The sequence below is a fragment of the Moschus berezovskii genome, chromosome 2 (assembly GCF_049115385.1).
Source record: "Moschus berezovskii isolate FMDL1 chromosome 2, NW_MosBer_1.0, whole genome shotgun sequence".
NCBI lineage: Eukaryota > Metazoa > Chordata > Mammalia > Artiodactyla > Moschidae > Moschus > Moschus berezovskii.
The window spans coordinates 3139523-3164044 of record NC_142461.1 but is presented as its reverse complement, the minus strand read 5'-3'; the positions used below and the strand labels follow the sequence as shown (position 1 = coordinate 3164044).

General features: G+C 53.2%; 1 protein-coding gene across 3 annotated transcripts in view; it reads left to right on the top strand.

The window, feature by feature from the left end:
• The first annotated feature begins 541 nt into the window (after nucleotides 1–541).
• CAPZB (capping actin protein of muscle Z-line subunit beta) overlaps nucleotides 542–24522 on the top strand; it is a 141028-nt gene continuing 117047 nt past the window's right edge. For 2 of the 3 annotated variants that reach the window (XM_055398637.2, XM_088843092.1), the window contains exon 1: nucleotides 542–646. In XM_055398637.2, coding sequence (XP_055254612.1) covers nucleotides 557–646 — 90 coding nt within the window. In that variant the 5' untranslated portion in view covers nucleotides 542–556. Of the gene's footprint in view, nucleotides 647–18817; nucleotides 18840–24522 lie in introns of those variants that run through there. The other variant, XM_088843107.1, reaches the window with a different exon arrangement.

The following is a 24522-nucleotide window of genomic DNA, read 5'->3' as shown; positions in this document are numbered from 1 at the left end:
TCCCCTCCGCTCCGCGACCTCAAGTCTGGACCGCACTCCTGCGCCCCGGGCCCCCGCCCGGACGTCCCCCCGCCGTCCCCCTTCCCCGGACTTCTCACCCTCGGCCTGCGTCCGCCCCACTCTGTCCTGGGTTTGGGCCCACCCCGCCGCCCGGGGGCCCCCGCTGCCCGCCCTGCCCCCGACCCGGGTGGTCCCCTCACCTCCTCCCGGGGCGCGCCCTCCTTGCCGCCCGTGGGACACGAGAGGCGCCCCCCGGCCCGGGGTTGCGCGGTGCTCCTCCTGTCAGCGAGCGGCCGAGGGCAGGGCGGGCATCCGTGTGCCCGGAAGGCAGCGCGGCGCCCCGCGGGCCCTCCTCCGCGACCGCCGCCTGGGCGCCGGGGGGCGCGGGACTGGCGGAGCTCGGCCGGGGTCCGCAGGGCGCCCGGGGTGTGCGCGCGATCCGAGGGGTGAGGGCGGGGGAGCCGCGGGCCGGGGATGAGCGCACAATCGCCCTTGTGAGGCCGCCGCCTTTGAGGGGCCCCCCCGGGCTCCGAGGCCAGCAGACGGCCCGGACACGATGCACCCCTGCAGACGCAGCCTCCCTTTCCCCCTCAACTGTCAACTCGTGAAGGTTGGAACTGCAGATTATGGAGGTGCCTCGGACCAGGTGAGCCGCCGCTGGCTCCGCTCTGGTGTTTGTTTTGGTAATGAAGGCAGCTGCTCAGCGCTCTGACTGGCCTGAGGTTTCACCTAGGCCCCCCATCGGCCAGCCTTCCGCTTTTGGAACCTTCTTGCCGGGCAGGCCCAGCACCCAGGTTGGAAGGGCCAGAGGGCTTCTGCCTCAAGTGGCCAAGGAACCTTGGGCGAGTGGACTGAGTGTTCAGGCCCGGGGCAGGCAGATGTTTGCATGTGGACTTCGGGCCCCAAAGGGTTTTGAGGCTCTCGGTTCCTTGTTTAAGGAAGAGGTGTTGCTGCTGAACTAGGGTGACTAATTCAGAGCAGCTCGGTTTTTTCTTAACGCCTTCCTGTATGGTGATGATGAAAAATGTGGTCCTTGTGATTGGCCTTCTCCGATAGCATCGGTGGAGAACTGACTGCAGGGGAGGTGGCCCAACCCCAGGCCTGGGTGGGGAAGGACTTCTCCAGGACAGTTTTGGCTGAGGACTTGGTGGGAGGTTTTGTACATTTGCTGTTAGGGCAGAAGTGGGGAGGAGGGTTGGCGTGGCCAGTGGACCTGCTCACGGCAGCATCTCTGGCTGTGTGGGGGTTGGGTGCAGTGGGGAGCATCTTGCCTTGGCCTGAGCTCCAGAGGTGATGAAAGGATGCCTGTAATGATCCAGAAGGGACCGGATGATACTTGAGACGTCTGAGCATCTTGTATTTGAGTCTTACTTGGGCTTCCCTTGTGGCTCAGCTGGTAAAAAAGCTGCCCGCAATGCAGGGGACCTGGGTTCGATTCCTGGGTTGGGAAGATCCCCTGGAGAAGGGAAAGGCTACCCACTCCAATATCCTAGCCTGGAGAATTCCATGGACTGTATATAGTCCCTGGGGTCACAAAGAGTTGGACACGGCTGAGTGACTTTCACTTTAGATAATCTGAAAGGATCATGGGAGGAGTGGCAGGAAAAGGTCTACTTTTCTGGAAGGGTGGGTGGGGCTACTAGGTGCCAGGCCCTTAACCCACACAGGGCCTTGTGAGGCAGTTGCTGTCCCCATTTTCCAGGTGAAGAAGCTGAGGTTGAGACAGTGGAATAACTTACTAAAGATGCTGTTTAGTTGACAGAAGGCTCTAACTGCATCTTTCCCATTGTCCCAGGCTGCTTGTGTGTTGAGAATGTGAAGGACACTGTTTAGAAAACAGTGAGGATGGTCACTAGAGATGGCGGGGGAGCAGCACTTACTGGCTACTGACGTGGTCCTGGTTGTTTGCACGGGGATGTCATTTCATAGTGAAACAGTAATATGGTGATGCAGGCTTATTTGATGTGGACTCTCTCAGGGAAGGGAGTTTTGTCTTTTGTTTTGCCTCTCTGTATCCCTGGGGCCTAGAACAGTACCTGGCACTGAAGGAAATAGCTTGGAGTGTTCCCTTTTGGGGCGTGTCTTGAGCTTAGCCATTTGGATTTCATACTCACGGTCTTAATAGCTTGTTCTTAGTATCCCCCTAGGCTTGTAAGTAATTTCTGACTGCTTATTGTTTAGTCTCTTCCCTTCTTGAATATTCTGACTAATAAACCAACATAGACCAGTTGGGATAGGGCAGAAATGGTGGTGTAGGGATGCATAACAGGTAAATGAATTAAGACCCCTGTGTTTTCTATTTTCAGTAGGTTTGATGGTAGAGAAACCAGCTAGTTCTCAGTTATCTAACTCAGAAGGAAATAGCAGTTTCAGAATCTAAAATACTTTGGACTTTGGAGAAAATGCCATGAGTTTTGTTGGCATCAGTTGCAAATGCATAGGCAAATAGAATTTCTTTGCATTCTCTTAGCAGGTAATAATCTCACTATTGTAAGTGCTTTATAGTTTCAGAGCACTTTTCCTTGCCCAGCTCTAACTTCTAGTGTAGGAATTATTGTTAATTTAGAGTTGTGATTCTGGTGCTGGGTGGTGGGGCTGCAGCATGCAGGGATGGGCCGGGACCCCTCGGGAGTTGTCCCTCCAGCTCCCATGGTTCGGCCTGACAGGAGAGGAGAGAAGCCTGTTGTACTGTGACAAGGGGAAACAACACTGTTGGTGTCTTGGCTGGTCTGCTGTAGGTGAGATACACGGCTCAGACCCCACATGTATATGCAGCCTTGTTCATTTCAACCCAGCTGGCTGTTCTTTGGTGGAATCCTTCAAAGAAGTGGCCCACGATTGATCAGTTGGCTTGAGGTTAAGGAGATGCTAAATCATCTGATTGAAACCAGATATTCCTGTTTATAACCCGGAAGTCCTATTCTTTTATGTTCCTTGGGGGAGGGGAGGGGACAGATGACTGACTGCACAGGGAAATGGTGGCTGGGCAGGTCCTTTGAACATTGAGACTCTTGCTTCTTCCGTTCGGTTCCGTTCCGTCGCTCAGTCGTGTCCGACTCTTTGCGGCCCCGTGGACTGTAGCCTACCAGGCGTCTCCGTCCATGGGATTCTCCAGGCAAGAATACTGGAGTGGGTTACCGTTTGCTTCTTAGACAGGGAAATATATGCCATCAAGCAGAGAGTGGGGTGTGAGGGGGTAAGATTAATACACCGTACACAGCATATGTATTAGGGGCTTTCTCTGTGCTGTTCTGTGCGCTGGGGACAAGATTGTACAGTGAATGAGACAGACAGGTCCACGCCTTCACAGTTTGCATTACTTGGCCGGGAGGCATGTCGCTTTTACCTGAAGTTTAAGGAAGCAGAGCCTTGTTTGATAGAGCTGTGAACACACTTGCATGAGATGATGTGGGAGACTCAAGAGAAGGCTGGAGCTTGTGCCAGGCTTCAGCCCTGGCCTTGGGGTGTGCACCCGCCCTTGAGACGGCACTGCCTCCACCGTCTGTCCCCTGCAGACTGGAAGCTCTCCCAGCGGGGAAGGTAACCTTGTGCCATGGAAATGCGGCCCTTCTGTTCTGGGTAGCGACCACTGATTGAGGAAACCTGACTTAGGTCTTGCCTCATCCCCGGATGCACGCGAGAGAGGTGGAGGGACTGGAGCGAGTGGGGGGTCTGGGACTCGGGTGTGGGGCCCGCATCCCGTACGCTGAGCATTCACTCGGTTCCTAAGAAACGGCAAGCAGCAGGGACCCAGTGCCATTCCTCCTCGTGGTGGATCCTGCCGGTGAGAAAGTGGGGCGTGGACGTCCAGAGTGTGCAGGATCACCCACGTTAAGACCAGCAAGGGACTTGGCTGGTGGTCCAGGGGCTAGGACTCCACACTCCCAATGCAGCGGGCCTGGGTTCCATCCCAGTCAGAGAGGTAGATCCCATGAGCTGCCGCTGAGAGACCGTGAAATGAAAGTCGCTCAGTCGTGTCAGACTCTCTGCGTCCATGGAGTTCTCCAGGCCAGAATACTGGAGTAGGTAGCCTTTTCCCTTCTCCAGGGGATTTTCCCCACCCAGGGATCGAACCTAGGTCCCCCGCATTGCAGGCGGATTCTTTTCCAGCTGAGCCACCAGGCCGCAACTAAAGATCCTGCACGCTGCAACGAAGACCCAAGATCCCAAGAGCTCAGCTGAGTCCCTGGTGCAGCCAAATTAAAAAAAAGATCATCAAGCGCCATGCCATTTCCGAATCTAGGCTTTCAGCGATCAGGTCTCTGGGGTGAGGAGGTGGAGGCTTGCCCGCTGCAGGAGCTCTGGCCCTCTTGCAGCAGCCCCACCAGGAAGGACCAGGCTTAGGAGGGAGGCAGCATCGCGGGCAGAAAGTTAAGACTTAGGAGCCAGACAGCCTCTGGGATGACAGGACCTCCTCGTAAGGCTCTGTGAGGATTAAATGAGCTAATACTCTTCCAGTGCTTTCCAGCACATAATTAATACGCCTCGTGACTGTTGCTGTCACCGTCTAACAGGTGGGCATCACGGGTGAGCGGTTCGTCTGTCTGCAGCTACTAAGTGGAGGAACCAGGTTTTCTAGTTTCCAAGGTAGACCCCTTTCCTCCACTCCTTCCAGCCTGGTGAAAGTAGATATGAAGTTTGTTTGGCTTTGGGCTATGTCTTGAACAAAGCACGTCGCTGGCAGGGCCTGAGGCTCTGCTGCACCGCAGAGGACCAGGTGCCCTGTGCTCCAGATGCCGCCTGTTGCCGTGGCCTGATGTTGTGTCTCAGGCTCTAGATACCTGGTCTGTGCCCGGTGGAGCCCCCCGTGAACGGAGTCCTTGCCTTCTGCCACGCCTGTGAACTCCTCGAGGGCAGACACCTTGTCTGTTTGGTTCCCACCAAGAACCCACACCTCGCATGGGCCTCCTGGCACTTGGTGAGCACCTCATAGATGCAGAATGAACAAGTGGTGGGCGCTGAGCGGGGGCTGCTCCCCAGGACATGGGCTCTGGGGTTTGGCAGATGGGTGAGGAGTCCTGTTTCTGCAACTCAGTATGTGACCGAAGCGAGGATCCTACTCTCCCTCGACAGGCAGAGCGAGGGTGGCATTTTATAGGGATGCGGGGAGAAAGAGGTAGACGTTGTAATGTGCTTAACCCAGTGCTTGGCACACAGCGTGTGGTCGCCAAGCTTATCATTTGCCTTGTCCTGTGCCTCCACGGTAAGGACATGACTCACCCTGATCCCCATGCTCGGGTCCAGTAGGGGAGGCCAGGTGCATCCAGAAAGCTAAGTGCAGCAGGAAGGAAGCAGTAAGAGGAGAGACTCAGCGGGTCATGCGTCTGCCCATCCCTGAGGGCTTGTCTTGCAGTCCACTGCCTGCTCCACGCCCTGCTGACCACACCAGGCAGCCTTGGCGGGGACGGGGTGGGGTGAGGCCCGGAGAAACCGTGACCAGACAGAGAAGGAGTGGGGTGCAGGGGCCTGGAACAAGAGCAGAGGTCAGGGTTACGGTCACCTGGTGAGTTTGGGGACCAACTGCAGAGTGCATGGCTGGGGTGGGGGAGCCTCGGTCTCGGGAGGGACTTGTGGAACGCCTGAGTTGCTAAGCTAAGGAGTTTGCATTTGATCTGGGACAGTGTGGGGCCAAGTTAGATTTTTGACAGGGCAGGTGGAAATTGGAGGAGGCTGGCAGAGACATGGTAGTTTAGGAAGAGGCATCTGGCGGCGGTGTGCGGCTGGGAGGGAGGCGTTTACAAGCGTCAGCCTGCGAGATTCTCAGGGTCCCAGCCGCCGAGTGGCTGCAGGGAGGGAAAAGGAAGGGATGGGTGAGAAAGATGGAGATAGGAGAGCCGTGAGCCGTCGCGATTGATCACGTCTGGGCTGTGGGAAACCTGTCCCGGAGCTGCCCTGTTCAAGCATTCCGACAGGATGCTTTATCACTGACCCAGTACCTATTTCTGGGCAGTTTAAATCCTAGATAGTGGTGTCTGCAAAGCCTTGATATCCTCCTCACGCCTGAACTGGGGTTTCGGTCTGCATAGCCCAGGGACCCAGCGCCCAGCCCTCTCTGCCTCTGCGGTGGCACTGAGTCCCGCTCAGCCTGTGCGACCCTCATGTTCCCCTCATCACCTAGCCCGTCAGCCCCTGGGGCCTGAGCTCTGGGTACTGGGTGCCTCTGTCACTCGCGATTTTTTCCATCAGGTCATTCATCCTCTGGATGCTCACCCAATAGTCAGACCTACGAGAAAGTGACTCTTAAGCAGAGGACGCAGATAAAAACAGGCTGGTCTGAGATTGTGCCCAACTCGGGCATTGGTGCAGGGGCATCACCTAGTCCCTCCTCCCCCCCAACCCCCGATTTCAGACACCTCTGAACACCTGTGAGAGGAACCTTTCTCTGCAACTATTTCTTTCAAGGCCGCAGCAGCCCTGGCTGTTACACCCACCTGCCCCGTGGCGGTTATTGTGAGGGTTGTGTGAGTTTGCACGTGGAAAGGGTAGAAGGTGCCCTGTACTCTGTCGGTACAGCAGGACTGATTATTTTACTAACATCGATGGTTGAGAGGTGGTATTTCACTGAACCTCCAGGCTGCCTGGGAGCAAAGTGGTAGTGGCCCCAGTTCTGCTGAGACCCTGGAGAGGCAGAGGCCCTCGCCATCACCCGGCGATCAGAAGGGCTTCTGGAAGCTTTCTCATGGCGAAGCTCTTACCGCACCACAGATCGCGAGTGTGCGTGTCCACTGACTCGGCCCGACCATCTCCACCTGCTGCTTAAACCGCTCCGTGAAGCTTCCTTTTCTAGCACAGAACTCGGCAGGACCCTTCTGAGTTAGGATCTGCTCGGAAATCAGTGTTAGTTTAGCATTGCCTGGACTTAGCGTCTCAGAGGTTTCCGTAAGATCTGGGCAGAATGCTCACTGCAGGTACTAAGGGAAGTGCCTTCCATGTAAAACGTGAGGGTCCTGTCCAGATGCTTTTGCTCGCACCCTTTCTGCCGGGGTCTGTGCCAAGCAGCGTCTCCTTGGAGGTGCCAGGGGCGCTCTCGCCCTCGTCCGTGGCGGTGAGAGAGGCAGACAGGTCGGCTGTGGCTTGCTCACAGGCCCACTGCCGCTGGAGGCGTCTGCGTGAGTCTTTGGCCCTGAAGAGGTGCGTCTGATTGCGCATGGCTGGTCTTCCCATGTGCGGTCCTGGGTCCAGGAGCTTGGAGGACGAGCTTTTTACCCACTGCACGCTGCTGCGGAGAAGTCTGATCCAAGACCCTGTGGCCCCCGAAGGAGCTCCTTTTGGGTTTGTCTCGGTCTCACCCGAGGCTTCGTTTTTTTTTTCGGCCCCTCGCTTCTCCGCTGAGCACGGCTTGGTCAGCGCGCCGTTCCTGGGGCTGGATGCGAACGCTGCAGCGGCCGGACTGGCCCGCTTCAGGCGCTTGACTCTGTGAGAGTTTCTTTTGTTTTTGCCACATCACACGGCAAAGGCAGAATCTAAGTCTCCTGACCCGGGCTGGAACCTGCGCCCCTGCATTGGAAGGCAGTCTTAACCCTGGACCACCGGGGGGTCTCGCCCCGATTTTCTCATGTGCGCCGTCCTTTCTTCCTTCTGTTTCCTCCTCCAGACAGCTGCTGTTTGAAGAGCTCTTGCAGCCGTAAGGGGTGTGGAGCCCTGATAGTCCGGGGCTTTGACGCTTCTGACTTGGTCTCGAGGACAGGAAACGGAGGTGCGGTGTTGCTCCCGTGCATCACCCAGCCTCCCCCCGGACTCCGCCAGTCACAGGACCACCTCCCTTCTGCCCTGGTTTCTTCTGGGCGCACAGTCACGCTTTCTAATTCTCTCAGCCCCAGCCCTGTGAGGTCTGTCTCCTCATCCTGCAGATAAAGCTCAGAAAGCTTTAGTGATTTGCCTAAGAGGCCCGGCTAGTTAGTGCCAGAGCCAGCATTTGTCTCCAGCCCATCCCGCTCCTGATGGGGGAGTTCTGTGGTCCTGCCTGTGTCATGCGTGGACCCACCAGGACGTTTGTTTTATAGATGAGGAACCCGGGGCCGCGGGGCTCACCTGCAGGTCCCACGGTAGCTGAAGAAGTCTTGAGTTTAGGTTAGTTCAGAGGGTTGGGACTTCCCTGGTGTCTCACAGCCTGCCTTGCAACGCAGAGTTGGATTCAAGCCCTGGGGGGGAACCAAGATCCACCATGCTACGGAGCTCCTGAGCTTGAGCACCGCAGCTCCAGAGTCTGTGCGCTGCAGTGGAAGATCCCGCGTGATGCGACTGTTGAATCCAAGTGCTGCTGCTCAGACCTGACGTGGCCGAATAAGTAAATACTAAAGAGGGTTCGGAGGGCTCTTTGGTTCAGGGTGTTGAAAATGAAAGCAGCTGGAACCTCCTGAGCCATGGTCTGGTTTCAGAAAGATGCCTGCCGAGCCTTCGGTGGGGGGTGCGTCTCATCTGCCCTACTCCGGGGGCGCCTGGGCATTCTGGGCGGCACTGTTGCTCATCATGCTGTAGGTGTGTGCATCCTGGTCGCTGTGGGGACCCTGGGCTCTTCTCTGTGAAGCCCGTCCCAGCCTGGGCACCACAGACCGGGTCAGGGTGCCTGGGAACCTGCGGGGGAAGACCATGCGACTGTTTTAGTAGTTGTATGATGAGCAGGTGAGCTGGTCACCCCACCGTGCCTGATACGTTCTGTTTCTTGTCCTTGGGAGAGAAGACAGATGCCAGTTCTCCACTCAGCTCAGAGCTGTGTGTGGTCGCCGTGGTCCACTGTCCCTGGCACATGGGCCATGTTTTCACGATGAATGGGTGAATGTCTGCTGCTGCTGCTCCTAAGTCGCTTCAGTCGTGTCCGACTCTGTGCGACCCCATAGACGGCAGCCCACCAGGCTCCCCCGTCCCTGGGATTCTCCAGGCAAGAACACTGGAGTGGGTTGCTGGGCCTTCCTCCAGGGGATCTTCCCCACGCGGGAATCAAACCCATATCTCCTGCGTCTCCTGCATTGCAGGCAGGTTCTTTACCCTCTGAGCCACCTGGGAAGCCCATTTGAACTACATGCGTGCTCAAGTCACTCAGTCATGTCTTTGCGATCCTGTGAGCTGGAGCCCACCAGGCTCCTCTGCCCATGGAATTCTCCAGGCAATCATACTGGAGTGGATTGCCATTTCCTAATCCAGGGGATCTTCCCGACCCAGGGATCGAACCTGTGTCTCTTGCATCTCCTGCATTGGCAGGGAGGTTTTTTACCACTGTGCCACCTGGGAACTTGCCATTTTCCTAGGTCAGAAATGGCCAAACACACACATTTCATGTGGTTCAGCCTATAACAAACCAAACAAGAGGGCAGGGCACTTCCAGAGTGAGGCTTAGTAGCACATGTCCAGATCTCCTATGGGACCTAAGCCCTTGGCCACACCTGGCTTCTCGGGACAGCAGTGTTGGGCTCCTAGTCGGTCAGTGTCACTTCAGGTGGGAGTGACAGGAATGGAAGGAGCTGAGCAGGGTCTGCCTGTGGGGTTGGGTCTCCTGGTGCCGAAGACTGTCTGGAGGGTCCAGTGGTGGGGGATCGGGGCTGTGTGGGAAGGGGGGCCCTCACGCTGCCAGCATTCGCTGCAGCTCTGCACGTGGGGGCGCTGAGCACTTGCCCCAGGGTCACACAGCTGACTGTCCTTGGAGTTGGAACAGGCTTGATTCCAGAGTCCAGGGCATCAAGGGGCAGGTTCGAGAGCCGGACCGCCGAGGCCCTGGTCTGAACCTGCAGCCTGGGCTGCTTCCTTCACTCTGCCTCAGTTTCTCTGTCTCCCAGTGAGATGGTGGGAATAAGAGTATCTGTTTCTGATGGATTTTATGAGGATTACATGAGTTAATACATGGAAAGCCAGACACAGGACGACATTAACTACTATTATTAATAATACTGCATTATTATTAGTGACATGGATTTTTGGTGTGCTGTTAGAGCCAAAAGAGACTTGAAATGTGGAAACTCCCTCTGCTTTGTGTCGGAAGAAGTTTGGACTCTGTGTTTTTGTTAGTCTCCCAGAGAAGGTGTTCCTTCTCCCAGAGCTCACTGGAAACACACCCTTGTTACCATGGGCCTTACAGAGCCTGTACCTGCCTCTCCATGAGCAGGTTACTGGAAATGGTCCTTTTGTTCCAGGTTATAATGTAAGTCACTCCTCTGGAAAATGGCTTTTTTTTTTTTCTTTCTCTGCGTGAGTGGCCAACTCTGGGGTGCCAGTTACATATAATACCCAGAGTCTCGGAGGGAAGCAGGACAGGGTGCTAATCAGTGGGCCTCGTCCCCCGCCCCACACCCCGCTGGATGTTCTGACCCATTTTGTCCTTTTCTGAAGGTGGCAGGTTTTCGCAGGGGCTCTCAGCTGCCACTAAGCAGTGTTTCATTTGTGAACTTCTTGGCAAGCCACTCCAGTACTCTTGCCTAGAAAATCCCATGGACGGAGGAGCCTGGTAGGCTGAAGTCCAGGGGGTCGCTAAGGGTCGGACACGACTGAGTGAGTTCACTTCCACTTTTCACTTTCACACATTGGAGAAGGAAATGGCAACCCACTCCAGTGTTCTCGCCTGGAGAATCCCAGGGACGGGGGAGCCTGGTGGGCTGCTGTCTTTGGGGTCGCACAGAGTCGGACACGACTGAAGTGACTTAGCAGCAGCAACAGACCTGCCAGACTTCACTGCCTCGGGGATTTCATGTTTGATCTTAAGGTGTGTGGAGGGTTGGGGTTTAGGAGTGTAAGGAGGAGGTACAGTGAAAGAGAATGAAGGGAAACGATCATCGGAAGGCAGCCTGGTGGACGGTGGACGGGAGACCCCGGATCTGGCTTCTCAGGGACGGTGTGAGCGCCAACTGCCCACTTACTCTCTGAGCCTCACCTTTCCTCATCAGTGAAATGGGCATACTCTCCTCTTCTCGGAGGAAGAAATAAGAATAATACACGTCAGTGCTGTAGCTTAAGCCTCATATGATGACGCCTTGTTATCTATAGAACTCTCATCTTTTGTCTTGCTAATTAGCACCAGTCCACTGGGTAGAGAATTGGATGGCTTTAGAAATCCCTGTGCTATGGGCTTCCCTGGTGGCTCAGAGGTTAAAGCTTCTGCCTCCAATGCGGGAGACCCAGGTTCGATCCCTGGGTCGGGAAGATCCCCTGGAGAAGGAAATGGTAAGGAAATGGTAACCCACTCCAGTATTCTTGCCTGGAGAATCCCATGGACGGAGAAGCCTGCTAGGCTACAGTCCATGGGGTCACAAAGAGTCGGACACGACTGAGCCACAGAACGGAACGGAAGGAATACCCTAAATCTAAGACGCTGGTGTCCTGATGACCCTGAGGTGAGTCCTGACCTCCAGCGTCCCCAGGGCTGGCTCTCCAGCTGGGCAGTCCTCCATGCGTTGGCTCAGAGGATTTCTCACGCGCCGGGCCCTGCGTGAGGTCAGCCTCTCTGTGCTGAGCGTGTGGGCCCCGTCTTCTGTCACGTTTCCGGGGCCTGGTCCTGCTCCTGTCACGTTTCCCGGCCCTGGTCCTGCTCCTGTCATGTTTCCCGGGCCCTGGTCCTGCTCCTGTTGTGCAGTTGTGAAGATGGAGGCCTCAGCGGTTAAGGTGAACCTGGTAGGACCACACAGCTAGTCAGGGGCAGGGGTGGCCTTTAAACTCCATCCTTGTGATGACAGCATCCTGCCCACAGTACGCACTGGAGGCTGGCCCAAGAGTGCCTTTTCACGTGCGGGTTTTCTCCTCTGAAGATCTACCAAGTGTTCTTCAGCAGTTTTTAAGCCTGCTGCAGCTCGAAGCAGACTGTTAGCCAGCTGCCCCCAGTGTGGCCTATCCGCACCATCGGCCCTGGAGCCATCAGTGAGCGTGCAATAGCCGCTGTCCTTCGTTTGCAGGGAGTCTCACGTCCTGCTGGGAACTGCTGACCCACGGCAGGTGTGGCCTCCCTTTTGAGGCCCTGGGCACTGTGCCCTCTGTTCCTCCCTGCACCGTCTCCTCGTCCCTGTGCATGGCCAGGTGGACTCTGAAATGACGCAGCTGTCAGTGAGCAAGCTGGCATGGGGACTCAGAGCCAACTGACCCTGCGCGCTGGCTGTGTCACCCTGCAGCGGGGCCGGAAGTGAAAAGTGCAATGACAACAGCGCTCCTAGACAACCCGCGGACAGCTGGGCGTGCCAGCCGCAGGAGGTAAACCTGTACGTGGGTACTGAGCGAGTCTCCTGTCCTCAGAGGGCTTCGAGCTCCGGGCTTTGCTGTCAGCACCCGTCCATCCACAGAATGGGCAGGGTCTCCGTGACGTCCGGTCATCTTGTTGGGTGCTGGATGATGTTCCTGGGAAACAGGTCCAGTCTTCCCAATTCCCTATCCACCGTGATCTCGTCATTCCTTCCTTTAACTAACCTCCTCCAAAGGTGTTTATGTCACGGGCCGCTGGAGCGCCCTTGTCCTCCAGCGTCCCGTAAATCTGGCTTTACAGGACTTTGGTGTTGATGGACTGTTTGGTTTCTTTCCCCCATTGCTTTTTTTTTTTTTAAAGAAGGAGATTGAGCTTTCATTTTTTTAAAAATCAAAGTACAATTGTCAGTCAACATATATTAGTATCAAGTATACAGCATAATGATTCAGTGTTTGCGTTTGATGGACTGTGGTTTCTGAACTTGCTGAATTCCAGACGGAGAGCACAGGGCAGCTCCTTGGGACTTTACTCCGGGATCCTGCTTTTATTTCGATTCCACGGAATCTGCTTGGTGCACATCGGTTGTTGAGGAAGCATTTCTTGAAATAACAGACAAGAATCAGTTGCTGTGGTCCCCAAGGAAGGGCCCGCCCATCGGGTGACTAATTACCAGAACATGGACGTAGAAATAGCGTTGCACCTTTGTGTGGTGAGCTCAGAGCGCTCTGCGAGGCTTGACTCCTACTCTCACATCCTTGTGAAGCGTTGGATTAACTGCTGAAACTCTGTAAGTTGAATTCCATCACATGGCAGAATCTCTAAAGAAAGGAAAAAGAAAAGCCAAGATTTCTAAGCCTCAGGTGACGGGCTGTGTATTGAAACAAGGGCAGCCAGATTCCAGATCGGCTGAAGCGTTGAGCAGGCCCTCAGGGTGAGTAAGGAGAGGGTGGCGGGACAGCTGTCACTTACGCACTTTACTCAGCTCCTGACGCGCACTGTCCTGTTAATTCCCTGAAGTTTCCTTAAGCACGAGGTCCTGTGAGTTTAGGACTTTAGGTAAGTTCTGCTGCTGCTGCTGCTAAGTCGCTTCAGTCGTGTCCGACTCTGTGCGACCCCATCGATGGCAGCCCACCAGGCTCCCCCGTCCCTGGGATTCTCCAGGCAAGAACGCTGGAGCGGCTTGCCGTTTCCTTCTCCAGTGCGTGAAAGTGAAAAGTGAACGTGAAGTCGCTCAGTCATACACGACTTCTAGCGACCCCATGGACTGCAGCCCACCAGGCTCCTCCGTCCATGGGATTTTCCAGGCAAGAGTACTGGAGTGGGTGCCACTGCCTTCTCCATAGGTAAGTTATACGTTGTGTAAATTTAGAGAGTCTACAGATGGCTAATCAGTGGCAGAGTCCGGACTTGCACCCAACTGCTCTGCAGTTAAAGCCTCTGCCCTTCATCTCTGCTGTGTCATGGAGCTTCTTCACTCACACAGCGCTGGTGGCTTGTCTGGATCCCACCGTGAGTTCCCAGGCACTCGGACTGGAGTCCTCAGTCTGAACGCTCTACAGTCGACTCCACGCTCTGGAGCAGGCCATTGTCTTTTCTACCATATAAACTCAGGCCCATTTGAAAACTCACCTTTGAACGTGCTTGTCCAGTGACGCATGGAAAGACCACACTTTTCAGCGTGACCTTGTCGAGTTCCTGTTTAGTCACTAAATTGTGTCCGACTCTTTGTGACCCCACGGATTGTAGCCCGTCAGGCTCCTCTGTCCGTGGGATTCTCTGGGCAGGAATACTGGAGTGGGTTGCCATGCCTTCTTCCAGGGGATCTTCCTGATCCAGGCATGGAATCCACGTCTCCTGTGTTGCAGGCGGACTCTTTACCACTGAGCCACCTGGGGAACCCCAGGAAGTCAGTACCCTGAGTTCAGGAAGAGACCTGCAGGCACATCCAGGCTCAGACCTGGGGCCTTTGGAGGGCTCCTGTTGTGTTGCAGGGTACGCAGGAGACGTGAATTGCAGTGACAAAGTGCTGAGAAGATGAGTGTAGATTGGAAGGTAGACAGTGGAGAGGCAGAGAGTACTGTAGACAGAAGAAAGATTGAAGAATGGTGGCGTGTCTGCTCAGTGGGATGTGCTGCTTACCTGCGCACACGTGTGTGTGGCATGTATTTGTCTCCCCTCCTTTTGAGTCACTTCAGCTCACCCCTCAGGAGTGGGACCGCGGGGCCGAAGAGGACCCACGGTTTCCTCTGCACCCGGCCTTCCCGGTGCATCGCTCTGGGAGCCACCGTAGCTTCTGCCTCCCTGACTGTCCTGCGGGGCCCTCTGATCTGACCAGTTGAGAGCGCTCCTTGCTTTCCTGCGGAGTAGCCCAATCTAGTGTTTGCCTTCTAGATACTTTTGCTACCTCTCTCTCCATAAAGAACTGTTCAGTTTTCTTTGAATTGCCTCATCTGTTCAACTTGAATTATTTAAGCAGAAGGATTTCCCTGGTGGTCCAGTGGGCTAAAACTCCGCGCTCCCAATGCAGGGGCCAGAGTTCGATCCCTGGTCAGGGAACTAGATCCCACACGCTACAACTGAAGGTCCCACATGCCACAACTGAGATTGGGCACAGTCAAATAAACGAACATTTTTAAAGAAGGAAAAAGAAAGGAATTATTTAAGGGGAAACTTTGTCGTTACCACAAGTGGAAGACTAGTATTAATTGCCCTGAGTAGAAAGCACACACTGAAACAAACCTGAGTTACTGGGTGTGGGAGACGCAGCGTCTGTGGACCAGCTGATGTTGGTGACCGCCTCCAAAGACCCCGGGGGAGGGAAGGGGTGTGTGCAGGCACCCTGAAGGAGGTGTTCGGCTGGGGCCCCAGGGAAGAGGCCTCCTCTGCCAGAAGGACAGGGGGCTGGGTACAGAGGACAGCAGGGGCCGGGGCATGGAAGTCACGTTCAGGGGCCCCGGAGCCAGGAGGGTGGGCGAGCTCAGCGCAGAGGCAGGGCGCCTTGTAGGGAAGGCCGCCGCGTGAGGGAGGCTCTGGGGGCACTCTTGCCCTGGTCCCTTTCAGCACCCTCTGTAGCCTGAGCGGATGGCGGCCCCAGCAGTCGGCTTGCTTTCCTTGGGTGTCGTTTGCTGCTGGCTCACTCCCACTCCCGCAACCCCCCAGCCTGGCCTTCTGGGCGCTGTGTGCTGTGCCAGGCCCCGGGGCACTGGGCTGAGAGACAGGAGGGCCCAGCCCAAGCTGTCTGTGGCCTCGCGGAGGAGAGGCATGGCCGTCTGGACAGCCATGGGCACCAGCGGCAGGGCCCGGGGAGGCGTCCCCTCCGTACGGCATCCCTTTGGAGCCTGGCATCATTATGAAAGTTTTTGGCCGTGTTTTCTCTTTTGTTGTGAAAGGAATGTGTTTGGGGCCCTCCTCAGCGGCCCTGTGCTGAGGACTTGGTACTGTCGTTGCTGTGGCCCCCTCAGTTCGATCTCCGGTCAGGGACCTGAGATCCCCCAAGCTGGATGGCACGGCCAAATAAAGAAATAACGTGCTCATTGCAGAAAAGCTGGAAAATAGAGAAAAGGAGGGACAAAATTGCCCACAGTCTTACCCTACCAGTAGCTACTCTTCACCTTTCGGTGTGTCAGTTCAGCAGCTTTGTCTCTGTACAGTTTAAAGGTTTTTCCCGTGCTTGAGTTCATATTGGTCTGTTATTTTTCTGCAGTGTTTATATATTTGATTTTTGACCATGTCGGTTCTTAGTTGTCGCATGTGGACTTTGCTGTGACATGGGGCTCGTCTCAAGTTGGCCTCTCCTGGGCTCCAGAGTTCGAGGGCTCAGCAGTTGTGGAACACAAGCTTAGCTGTCCCCGATCACGCGGGACCTGAGCCCCTGACCAGGCTCGAACCGTGGTCCCCTGCATTGGCAGGCAGATTCTTAACCGCTGGACCATCAGGAGTCCCCCGTGTTAATTTTATATTTTGCTTTTTTCCTTATAAGATTTTCTTGTTATGAATCCTTCCAGAACATTTTAAATGACTAATACTTCGACTGGTTGATACGGTTATTTGGTTATCCATTACCCTAGAGTTGGACTTCCCTGCGGCTCAGCTGGTAAAGAATTCACCAGCAATGCGGGAGACTGGGGTTCGATCCCGGGGTTGGGAAGGTCCCCTGGAGAAGGGAAAGGCTCCCCACTCCAGTGTTCTGGCCTGGAGAATCCCTTGGACTGCATAGTCCACGGGGCCGCAAAGAGTCGGGCACGCTGAGTGACTCTAGGGGTGGGGCGCGTGGGGGTCTCTGAGTCTCCTCTTTGTGGCTGAGGGTCTTTCCTCTGCGCTGAGGGTCTTGATCCGGCTCGTTCTGTCGTGTCTCCCGCTCTGTTCTGGCTGCTCCGTTGGCTTCTTTCTGAAGGTGTGGACCCACTCTGCTCACCCGAGTGTATACGGTGTTCTGGTTGCTCGGGTTTTCATGTAAAGTCGCCACCAGCACTGACTTAGCCAATCCTGAACTGTTGCTCACAGGGGAGCACAGTAAGGTTCCTGGGATGCTCTGGTGAAGTTTTTGTCGCCTGATTATTACGTAACCGGGGAAGACAGATACTGCATAGTATCACTTACACGTGAACTCTTAAAAAAATTAGATTCCTAGAACGGTAGAAAGTTGGTTGACATGGGTCAGGATTTGGGAAAGTCAGGAGAGGTTGATAAAAAGGATGTGAGTTTTCAGCTCTGAGATGAGTTTCAGCTCTAAGATGAGGAGCTAATAAAATAACCTCCCTTGTTTTATGTGTGTTTCTGCTTAAGGACACCTTACTTCTTATATATTGTTGACTCGTTATTGTTGAAGCCAGGGCCGACAGCTTGTCCATCACGCGTTTTCTCTGTAAGCACACCTCAGTCCTTCTGTGCTTGGGACACTGGCAGCCCTGCACTGGGGGCCGTTTTTAAGCAGCAGAGTCCACAACGAGGCTGAAAGTGTGGTGCTAAACGGTTGTGAGAAGCGCTCTGTTTACAGCAGAGATCTGCAGCTAGAAGGGCAGAGGTCACCTCGCTCACACTTGGCTGGGTCGGGCGCATTCTTCTCCACTCTGCTTGTGTCTGGATGACTCCACCAGTGGCGCAAGGATTGATTTGGGGGTTACGCATACATTTTAGCGAGTGGGTGAATTTGCAGAATGGAACTTGAGTTAAAGACAGTCGACGATTCCTGCCAGCTACCCCGCAAGCCTGGGCTGTGGCCCGTGTTGTGCCTGCCTGGTGAGGGAGATGTAGTTACAGTGAGGATGCTTTAAAAATAAGACTTTAGTAGAGTTTTTCCACATGTTTTGATTTTTTTTTTTTGTTTGGTGGGTGGTGTGGAGGGAAAGATAATCCCTATGAGTATTTGATACCTATTTTTCTGCTAAGTCATGAGTCTCAAAGTCTGATAAGATCTGATAAGCCTTTGCAAATCACTTTGTTCCCTGTCTTAGAACAGGTGTGCTCTTGTTTCTTAGAGGAGGCCTGGCTACAGCATGATGATAAGGCCCTTTGTGTCGGTTGTATTTATCGATTTGCCTCTGTTGGGTCTTAGTTGCTTGTGGGATCTTAGTTCCTGAACCAGGGATGAACCCACACCCCCTCCACTGGAAGGTGGATTCTTAGCCACTGGATCACTAGGGACGTCCCTCCCTCGTAATTTTAGATAAGAATCCCACTCGTCAGACACATGGGGATGGGGGACAGATGGAACTCTGGGGAGCGCCGCTGCCCTGTAGTGTTTCCGGCTGCACTTCTGAGCCTCTGATGCTGATGTGGAGGCGTGTGATCCTAATGACCCTTCAAACCACAGCAGTCTCCGTAATTAGGGCTTGCGCCCCGGAAGAGAGAAGAGAACCACTGAGGCAGGGAAGGGCTCAGACTCTGACAGCTGTCTCGGGGCGGGGCGGGGGCGGCCACCTTGCAGTAGGCTCCTGAGTGGGGGTGTCCATGGGACGTGGGGCCCTCACTCCCCGACTGGGCTGACACTCAGTGTTTGGACCTTAGCATGGTTGGGGTCTAGTGCAGGCTGGGTCAGCTCAGCAGGAGTTGGGGGATTGGATGGGGCAGCGAGGCACTTTGTCCTCCGCTGCAGGGCCCCGGGTCCCCGTGCAGGAGCTGAGTCACCTGTGGGCCCACGGCAGGACTCCGCACCTCTGCTGTCCCTCTGGCTTCCTCCGTTCCCCCTTCTTTCTGTTTCGTCCTTTCCTTTTCTTCTTGCTTGCTTTAAGCTGCCCCCGGCGTGAGCCCAGGAGGGTGGAGGAGCGCTCCTCTGCTTGACCCACTGCCAGCACGGCCATCGTCTCTGGGCAGTTTTTCTTTAAGTTGTCTTCAGCCTGACAGCTCAGTCAACTTGAAGCGGAAACAGCTGTGAAATCACACTTTGATGTGCTCAGTTATATTTTTCCCGTGCGTATTAACCATAGGTAAACCGCTGAATTGCATTGGACGGTATCCCTTCTGACACACCTTTCTCAAACCCCGCTGACCTGCATACCGTGCTCTGGAAAATGCCGGAGTGGCAGAAAGAGCGCTTGCTCCAGGAGTCTGGAACCCTGACTGCTTCTTGACCCCTGACCCGCTGTGTGATGATGACCCATGCCCCTCCTGCCTCCTGGCCTCGTTTGCTTCCCGTTGGACTGAAGAGCACCGGGTGCCTCCGGGCTCAGGAGTTGAAAGGATGCAGGTCAGTGGTACCGCCATTGTTTCCTAGCCCCTGTGACAGCAGCGCAGGACTGTGACCTGGACATGTAATTGATTTGTTCAAAGAAGTAGAGGTTTTTAAAACACTGGAGTTCGGGAACAGTTTGTCTTCAAACGGGCTTCCTATTTTTATTTGGGTTTCGGTGGTCACTGCTCGGGAGCAGTGAGGAAGGAAACAGCTTGTTCGAGGGCGCGGCGGGAGGGTTGTGACCCTTGCATCCTCTGGCTCCACCTCCCTGCTGTGGGAATCTCAGGCCCTCCTGGCAGGGCTCTCTCGCTGCAGAGGAGGCCAGATGCATCGAGCCGTGTGGTGTCTGACATGGGTTCCCTGCCCGCCCTCAGCCCACGTATGGTAGACCTCAGTGCTGCTCTGTCCCGGGAGCAGAGTGGTTCTTGGACAGCCGTGTGAAGCTCGGCCTCTGGAGCCGGACTGCCTGGGTTTCGGCTCTCCTGCTCCACTTTCAGCTGCACCGCTCGGGGCTTCGTGTGACTCTCTGGGACTACTTCCTCACCACGGGGTCTGTTGGAGACACTTAAATAAAGCAGGTAAAGTGCCCGCCCGGGTACCTAGCAGGCGGTGAGGGCTCCGTTGCATGCTGTTGATTTATCCTAATGAGATGGTGCTGTCCAAATGAGGAGTTAATAGCTGGGATATAGGAAGTGCCTGGAAAACAGTGGCTGTGGCTTTTCTAACCTGTGGCAGGAGGCCTGGTTTCCGAGTGAGACGAGAGGGCTAGTGTTCCACCTTCGACTCCTGTTGGATCAGAGACCTTTCCTCCTCCCCACCCCCACCTGCTTTGAGCCTTTCGTGTCTGTAACCTTCCAACAGGAACCCGGTGTCAGACCACACTGGCCCAGCTGAGCCTGCGTGCAAAGCCCTCATCTGCATTTGGCTGGAAAAGAATTGTAGCTCAGTGTTGGAAAAGGCAATACAGTTATAACTTCCAGAAATAAAAATATATGGCTAAAACATTGTGTGATGAAAAATCTCACTCCTGTTCTCCTCCAGCTTGCCCCTCCCTTCCTAAATCCTTGAGCCCTGAGTAACCACTGCTAGTATTTCTAGGGTCTCTTTAAGGCATTATTTACATACAGTAAAATTCACCAGTTTTAAGTGTCCAGCTTAATGAGTTTCATTAATAATCCCATAACCACTCCCACAGTCAAGTTACAGAATAGTTCCCCCACCCCAAAAAGTTCTCTCAAAAAGTGCACGCCCTCCTCCTTCCCTGGGCAACGACTGATCTGCTTTGCCACTATGGTTCTGTCTTTTCTGTAATTTCATAGAAATGAAATCGTAGTACATAGACTTGTGTTTGACCTATTTCACTTATCATGGTTTTTCTTTTTGAGATGCTTCCTTGTTGCATACATTGCTGTTTTGTTCCTTTTTAGAGCTGTATGGAACTCTGTAGTATCCCAAAGTGAAAATGAAGTAGCTCACTTGTATCCGAGTCTGTGACCCCATGGACTGTAATCTACCAGGCTCCTCTGTCCATGGGATTTTCCAGACAAGAATACTGGAGTGGGTTGCCATTTCCTTTTCCAGGGTATCTTCCCGACCCAGGGATCGAACCAGGGTCTCCTGCATTGCAGGCAGACGCTTTACCGTCTGAGCCAGCAGGGGAACCAGTAGTATCCCGTGGTTTGGGTAAGTCAGTTTGCCCTTTCACCAGTTGATGGGTATTTGGTGGTGTTTCTGGGTTCGGGATGTTATGAATAGTTCTGTTATAAATGTTCAGTGGTGAGTTTTTGTGTAACTGTGTTTTTTTTTTTCTGTCCTCGTGTTTTTCAGCATAACAGACAAATACGAATAAATTCTGTTCCTCCCACTTTTTCCATAAAGGGTGTGCTATTATCCAGATGCTCCTGGCACTCTGTTTGTTGACAGGGCCTGAACACCGTGGGGAAGAGTCCTGCCGGTCTCTGATTCGGTCAGTGTGCTAGCATCCTCGGAGCTCAGGGCGCAGAGCTGTCTTCCTGCCTCCTGGGTGGGGTGGCAGCCTGGCTGCTGGGAGCTCGGCGGGTGTGGCTGCAGAGAGGGTGGCTGTGAGGTTCTGCTGGGCCTCGATGGGGTCACGTGAGTGCTTTGGCATCAGAATCGTGAAGGAAATTAGCTTGTGCACCAATCACATCCTGTTGAAAAACCACAGATGGTTAACAGAGGTCATGCCCACCCTGTTTTCCGTGTAAGTGAGGCTAGATGAGTGGCTTGCTGACCTATTTTGAAGGAAGTTCCATTTACTAATACGGAGGACAGTGGTGCAAATTCTGTGTTTACTCAGGACTCCTTTTACTGAAGACATAGTTTCACCTGTCCCTGGTCCCCACTGCTTTCCAGACTTCAGTATCCCTCCTTCCCTCAAGGATATACTGTTGTGAATTTTCTGAGGGAGCTTAGGCTCCGTGGAATGTGCAGATTTGCATAAAAAAAGAAGGATGTTGAGGTTTCCCCCTTCTTTTCTTCTGGTAGTGTTGTTGGCAGACAGTAGGATTTAAGAAACTAAATCTACTGATTCAGTTAAAGTATAGTTGCCAAGAAAGTCTTCTGCAGCTGTGTTGACCTGGAACTGCATCAAGGTGACGCGGAGTGTTCTTTGTGTGGGTGGTGGTGGGTGTTCAGTTGCTGAGTTGTGTGTGGCTCTTTGTGACCCCAGGAAGTGCAGCGCGCCAGGCCTCCCTGTCCTTCACCGTGTCCCGGAGTTTGCTCAGAATGTCCTTGTGCTGTCCTCTGATTACTGGCCACATGTGACTCTCGGGGCTTCCCTGATGGCTCAGCTGGTAAAGAATCCACCTGCAGTGCCAGAGATCTGCGTTCGATCCCTGGGTTGGGAAATCCCCTGCAGAATGGAAAGGCTACCCACTCCAGTATTCTGGCCTGGAGAATTCCATGAACTGTATAGTCCACTCAGTTCAGTTCAGTCGCTCAGTCGTGTCCGACTCTTTGCAGCCCCATGAATCGCAGCACACCAGTCCTCCCTGTCCATCATCAACTCCTGGAGTTTACCCAAACTCATATGCATCGAGTCGGTGATGCCATCCAGCCATCTCATTCTCTGTCATCCCCTTCTCCTCCTGCCCCCAATCCCTCCCAGCATCAGAGTCTTTTCCAGTGAGTCAACTCTTTGCATGAGGTGGCCAAAGTATTGGAGTTTCAGCTTTAGCATCAGTCCTTCCCAGTGAACACCCAGGACTGATCTCCTTTAGGATGGACTGGTTGTGTTGTAGCCACGCATTCCGGGAAACAAACTCACTCAGAAGGACAATGCAGATAGTGAAGTGGAGTTTATTACACCGCCGGGCCCAAGGCAGAGTCTCCTCTTAGCCAAGGACCTCGACCAACATTTGTGAAAATCTTTTATACTCGATGTGTACGTATCTGAACCCACCACTCCAAATTCCTTGAGACTTAACATAAACCAAGGAAAATACACCCCCAGTAACCCCATCTTTCACATGCTATGTGCTCATGTGCTCAAACAGTCAGCCAATAATCAATAAGCCCGAGGTTACACTCCGATAGATACAGAAAAATTTATGGCCTGTCTGGAGGAAGGGGTGATTAGTGTATGTTTTCTCTTAGGCGATGAGTAACCTCGATACAATCTTCAAGGTTCCCCTGTCTGGAGGGGGTCTTATCCTTCTGTTGTCATTTTCATAGGCACTAAACACAAAGTTCAGAGTCCATTGGAAAGGTGGCCGAGCATGATCAGCATGAACAGGCCTAAGGTGGAGTCCAGGCCCTATGAATTCCTTGATCAGTTGGATCACCTTGCAGTCCAAGGGACTCTCAAGAGTCTTCTCCAGCACCACAGTTCAAAAGCATCAGTTCTTCGGTGATCAGCTTTCTTCACAGTCCAACTCTCACATCCATGCATGACCACTGGAAAAACCATAGCCTTGACTAGACGGACCTTTGTTGGCAAAGTAATGTCTCTGCTTTTTAATATGCTGTCTAGGTTGGTCGTAACTTTCCTTTCAAGGACTAAGCATCTTTTAATTTCATGGCTGCAGTCATCATGTGCAGTGATTTTGGAGCCCAAAAAATAAAGTCTGACACTGTTTCCCCATCTATTTCCCATGAAGTGATGGGACCAGATGCCATGATCTTCGTTTTCTGAATGTTGAGCTTTAAGCCAACTTTTTCACTCTCCTCTTTCACTTTCATCAAGAGACTTTTGAGTTCCTCTTCACTTTCTGCCATAAGGGTGGTGTCATCTGCATATCTGAGGTTATTGATATTTCTCCCAGCAATCTTGATTCCAGCTTGTGCTTCTTCCAGCCTAGTGTTCCTCATAATGTACTCTGCATATAAGTTAAATAAGCAAGGTGACAATATACAGCCTTGACGTACTCCTTTTCCTATTTGGAACCAGTCTGTTGTCCCACGTCCAGTTCTGACTGTTGCTTCCTGACCTGCATACAGGTTTCTCAGGAGGCACGTCAGGTGGTCTGGTATTCCCATCTCTTTCAGAATGTTCCACAGTTTATTGTGGTTCACACAGTCAAAGACTTTGGCATAGTCAATATAAAGCAGAAATAGATGTTTTTCTGGAACTCTCTTACTTTTTCGATGATCTGTCGGACGTTGGCAATTTGATCTCTGGTTCCTCTGCCTTTTCTAAAACCTGCTTGAACATCTGGAAGTTCACGGTTCACGTATTGCTGAAGCCTGGCTTGGAGAATTTTGAGCATGACTTTACTAGCGTGTAAGATGAGTGCAATTGTGCGGTAGTTTGAGCATTCTTTGGCATTGCCTTTCTTTGGGATTGGAATGAAAACTGACCTTTTCCAGTCCTGTGGCCACTGCTGAGTTTTCCACATTTGCTGGCATATGGAGTGCAGCATTTGAAATAGCTCAACTGGAATTCCATCACCTCCACTAGCTTTGTTCATAGTGATGCTAAGGCCCACTTGACTTCACATTCCAGGATGTCTGGCTCTACATGAGTGATCACACCATCGTGATTATCTGGGTGGTGAAGATCTTTTTTGTACACTTCTTCTGTGTATTCTTGCCACCTCTTCATAATATCTTCTGCTTCTGTTAGATCCATACCATTTCTGTCCTTTATTGAGCCCATCTTTGCATGAAATGTTCCCTTGGTGTGTCTAATTTTCTTGAAGAGATCTCTTGTTTTTCCTATTCTGTTGTTTTCCTCTATTTCTTTACATTGATCGCTGAGGGAGGCTTTCTTATCTCTTCTTGCTATTCTTTGGAACTCTGCATTCAGATGCTTATATCTTTCCTTTTCTCGTTTGCTTTTTATTTCTCTTCTTTTCACAGCTATTTGTAAGGCCTCCTCAGACAGCCATTTTGCCTTTTTGCATTTCTTTTTCTTGGGGATGGTCTTGATCCCTGTCTCCTGTACAATGTCACGAATCTCCATCCATAGTTCATCAATCACTCTATCAGATCTAGTCCCGTTAATCTATTTCTCACTTCCACTGTATAATCATAAGGGATTTGATTTAGGTCATACCTGAATGATCCATAGGGTCGCAAAGAGTCAGACACGACTGAGTGACTTTCACTTTGTGGCTCTTGAGCCCTTGAAATATGTCTAGTGTGATTGGGGACTGAATATTTTTAATTTAATTTTAATGAAAACTTAAACTTCAATAACCTCATGTGGCTATTGGCTACTGTATAGGTCAGCACGGGT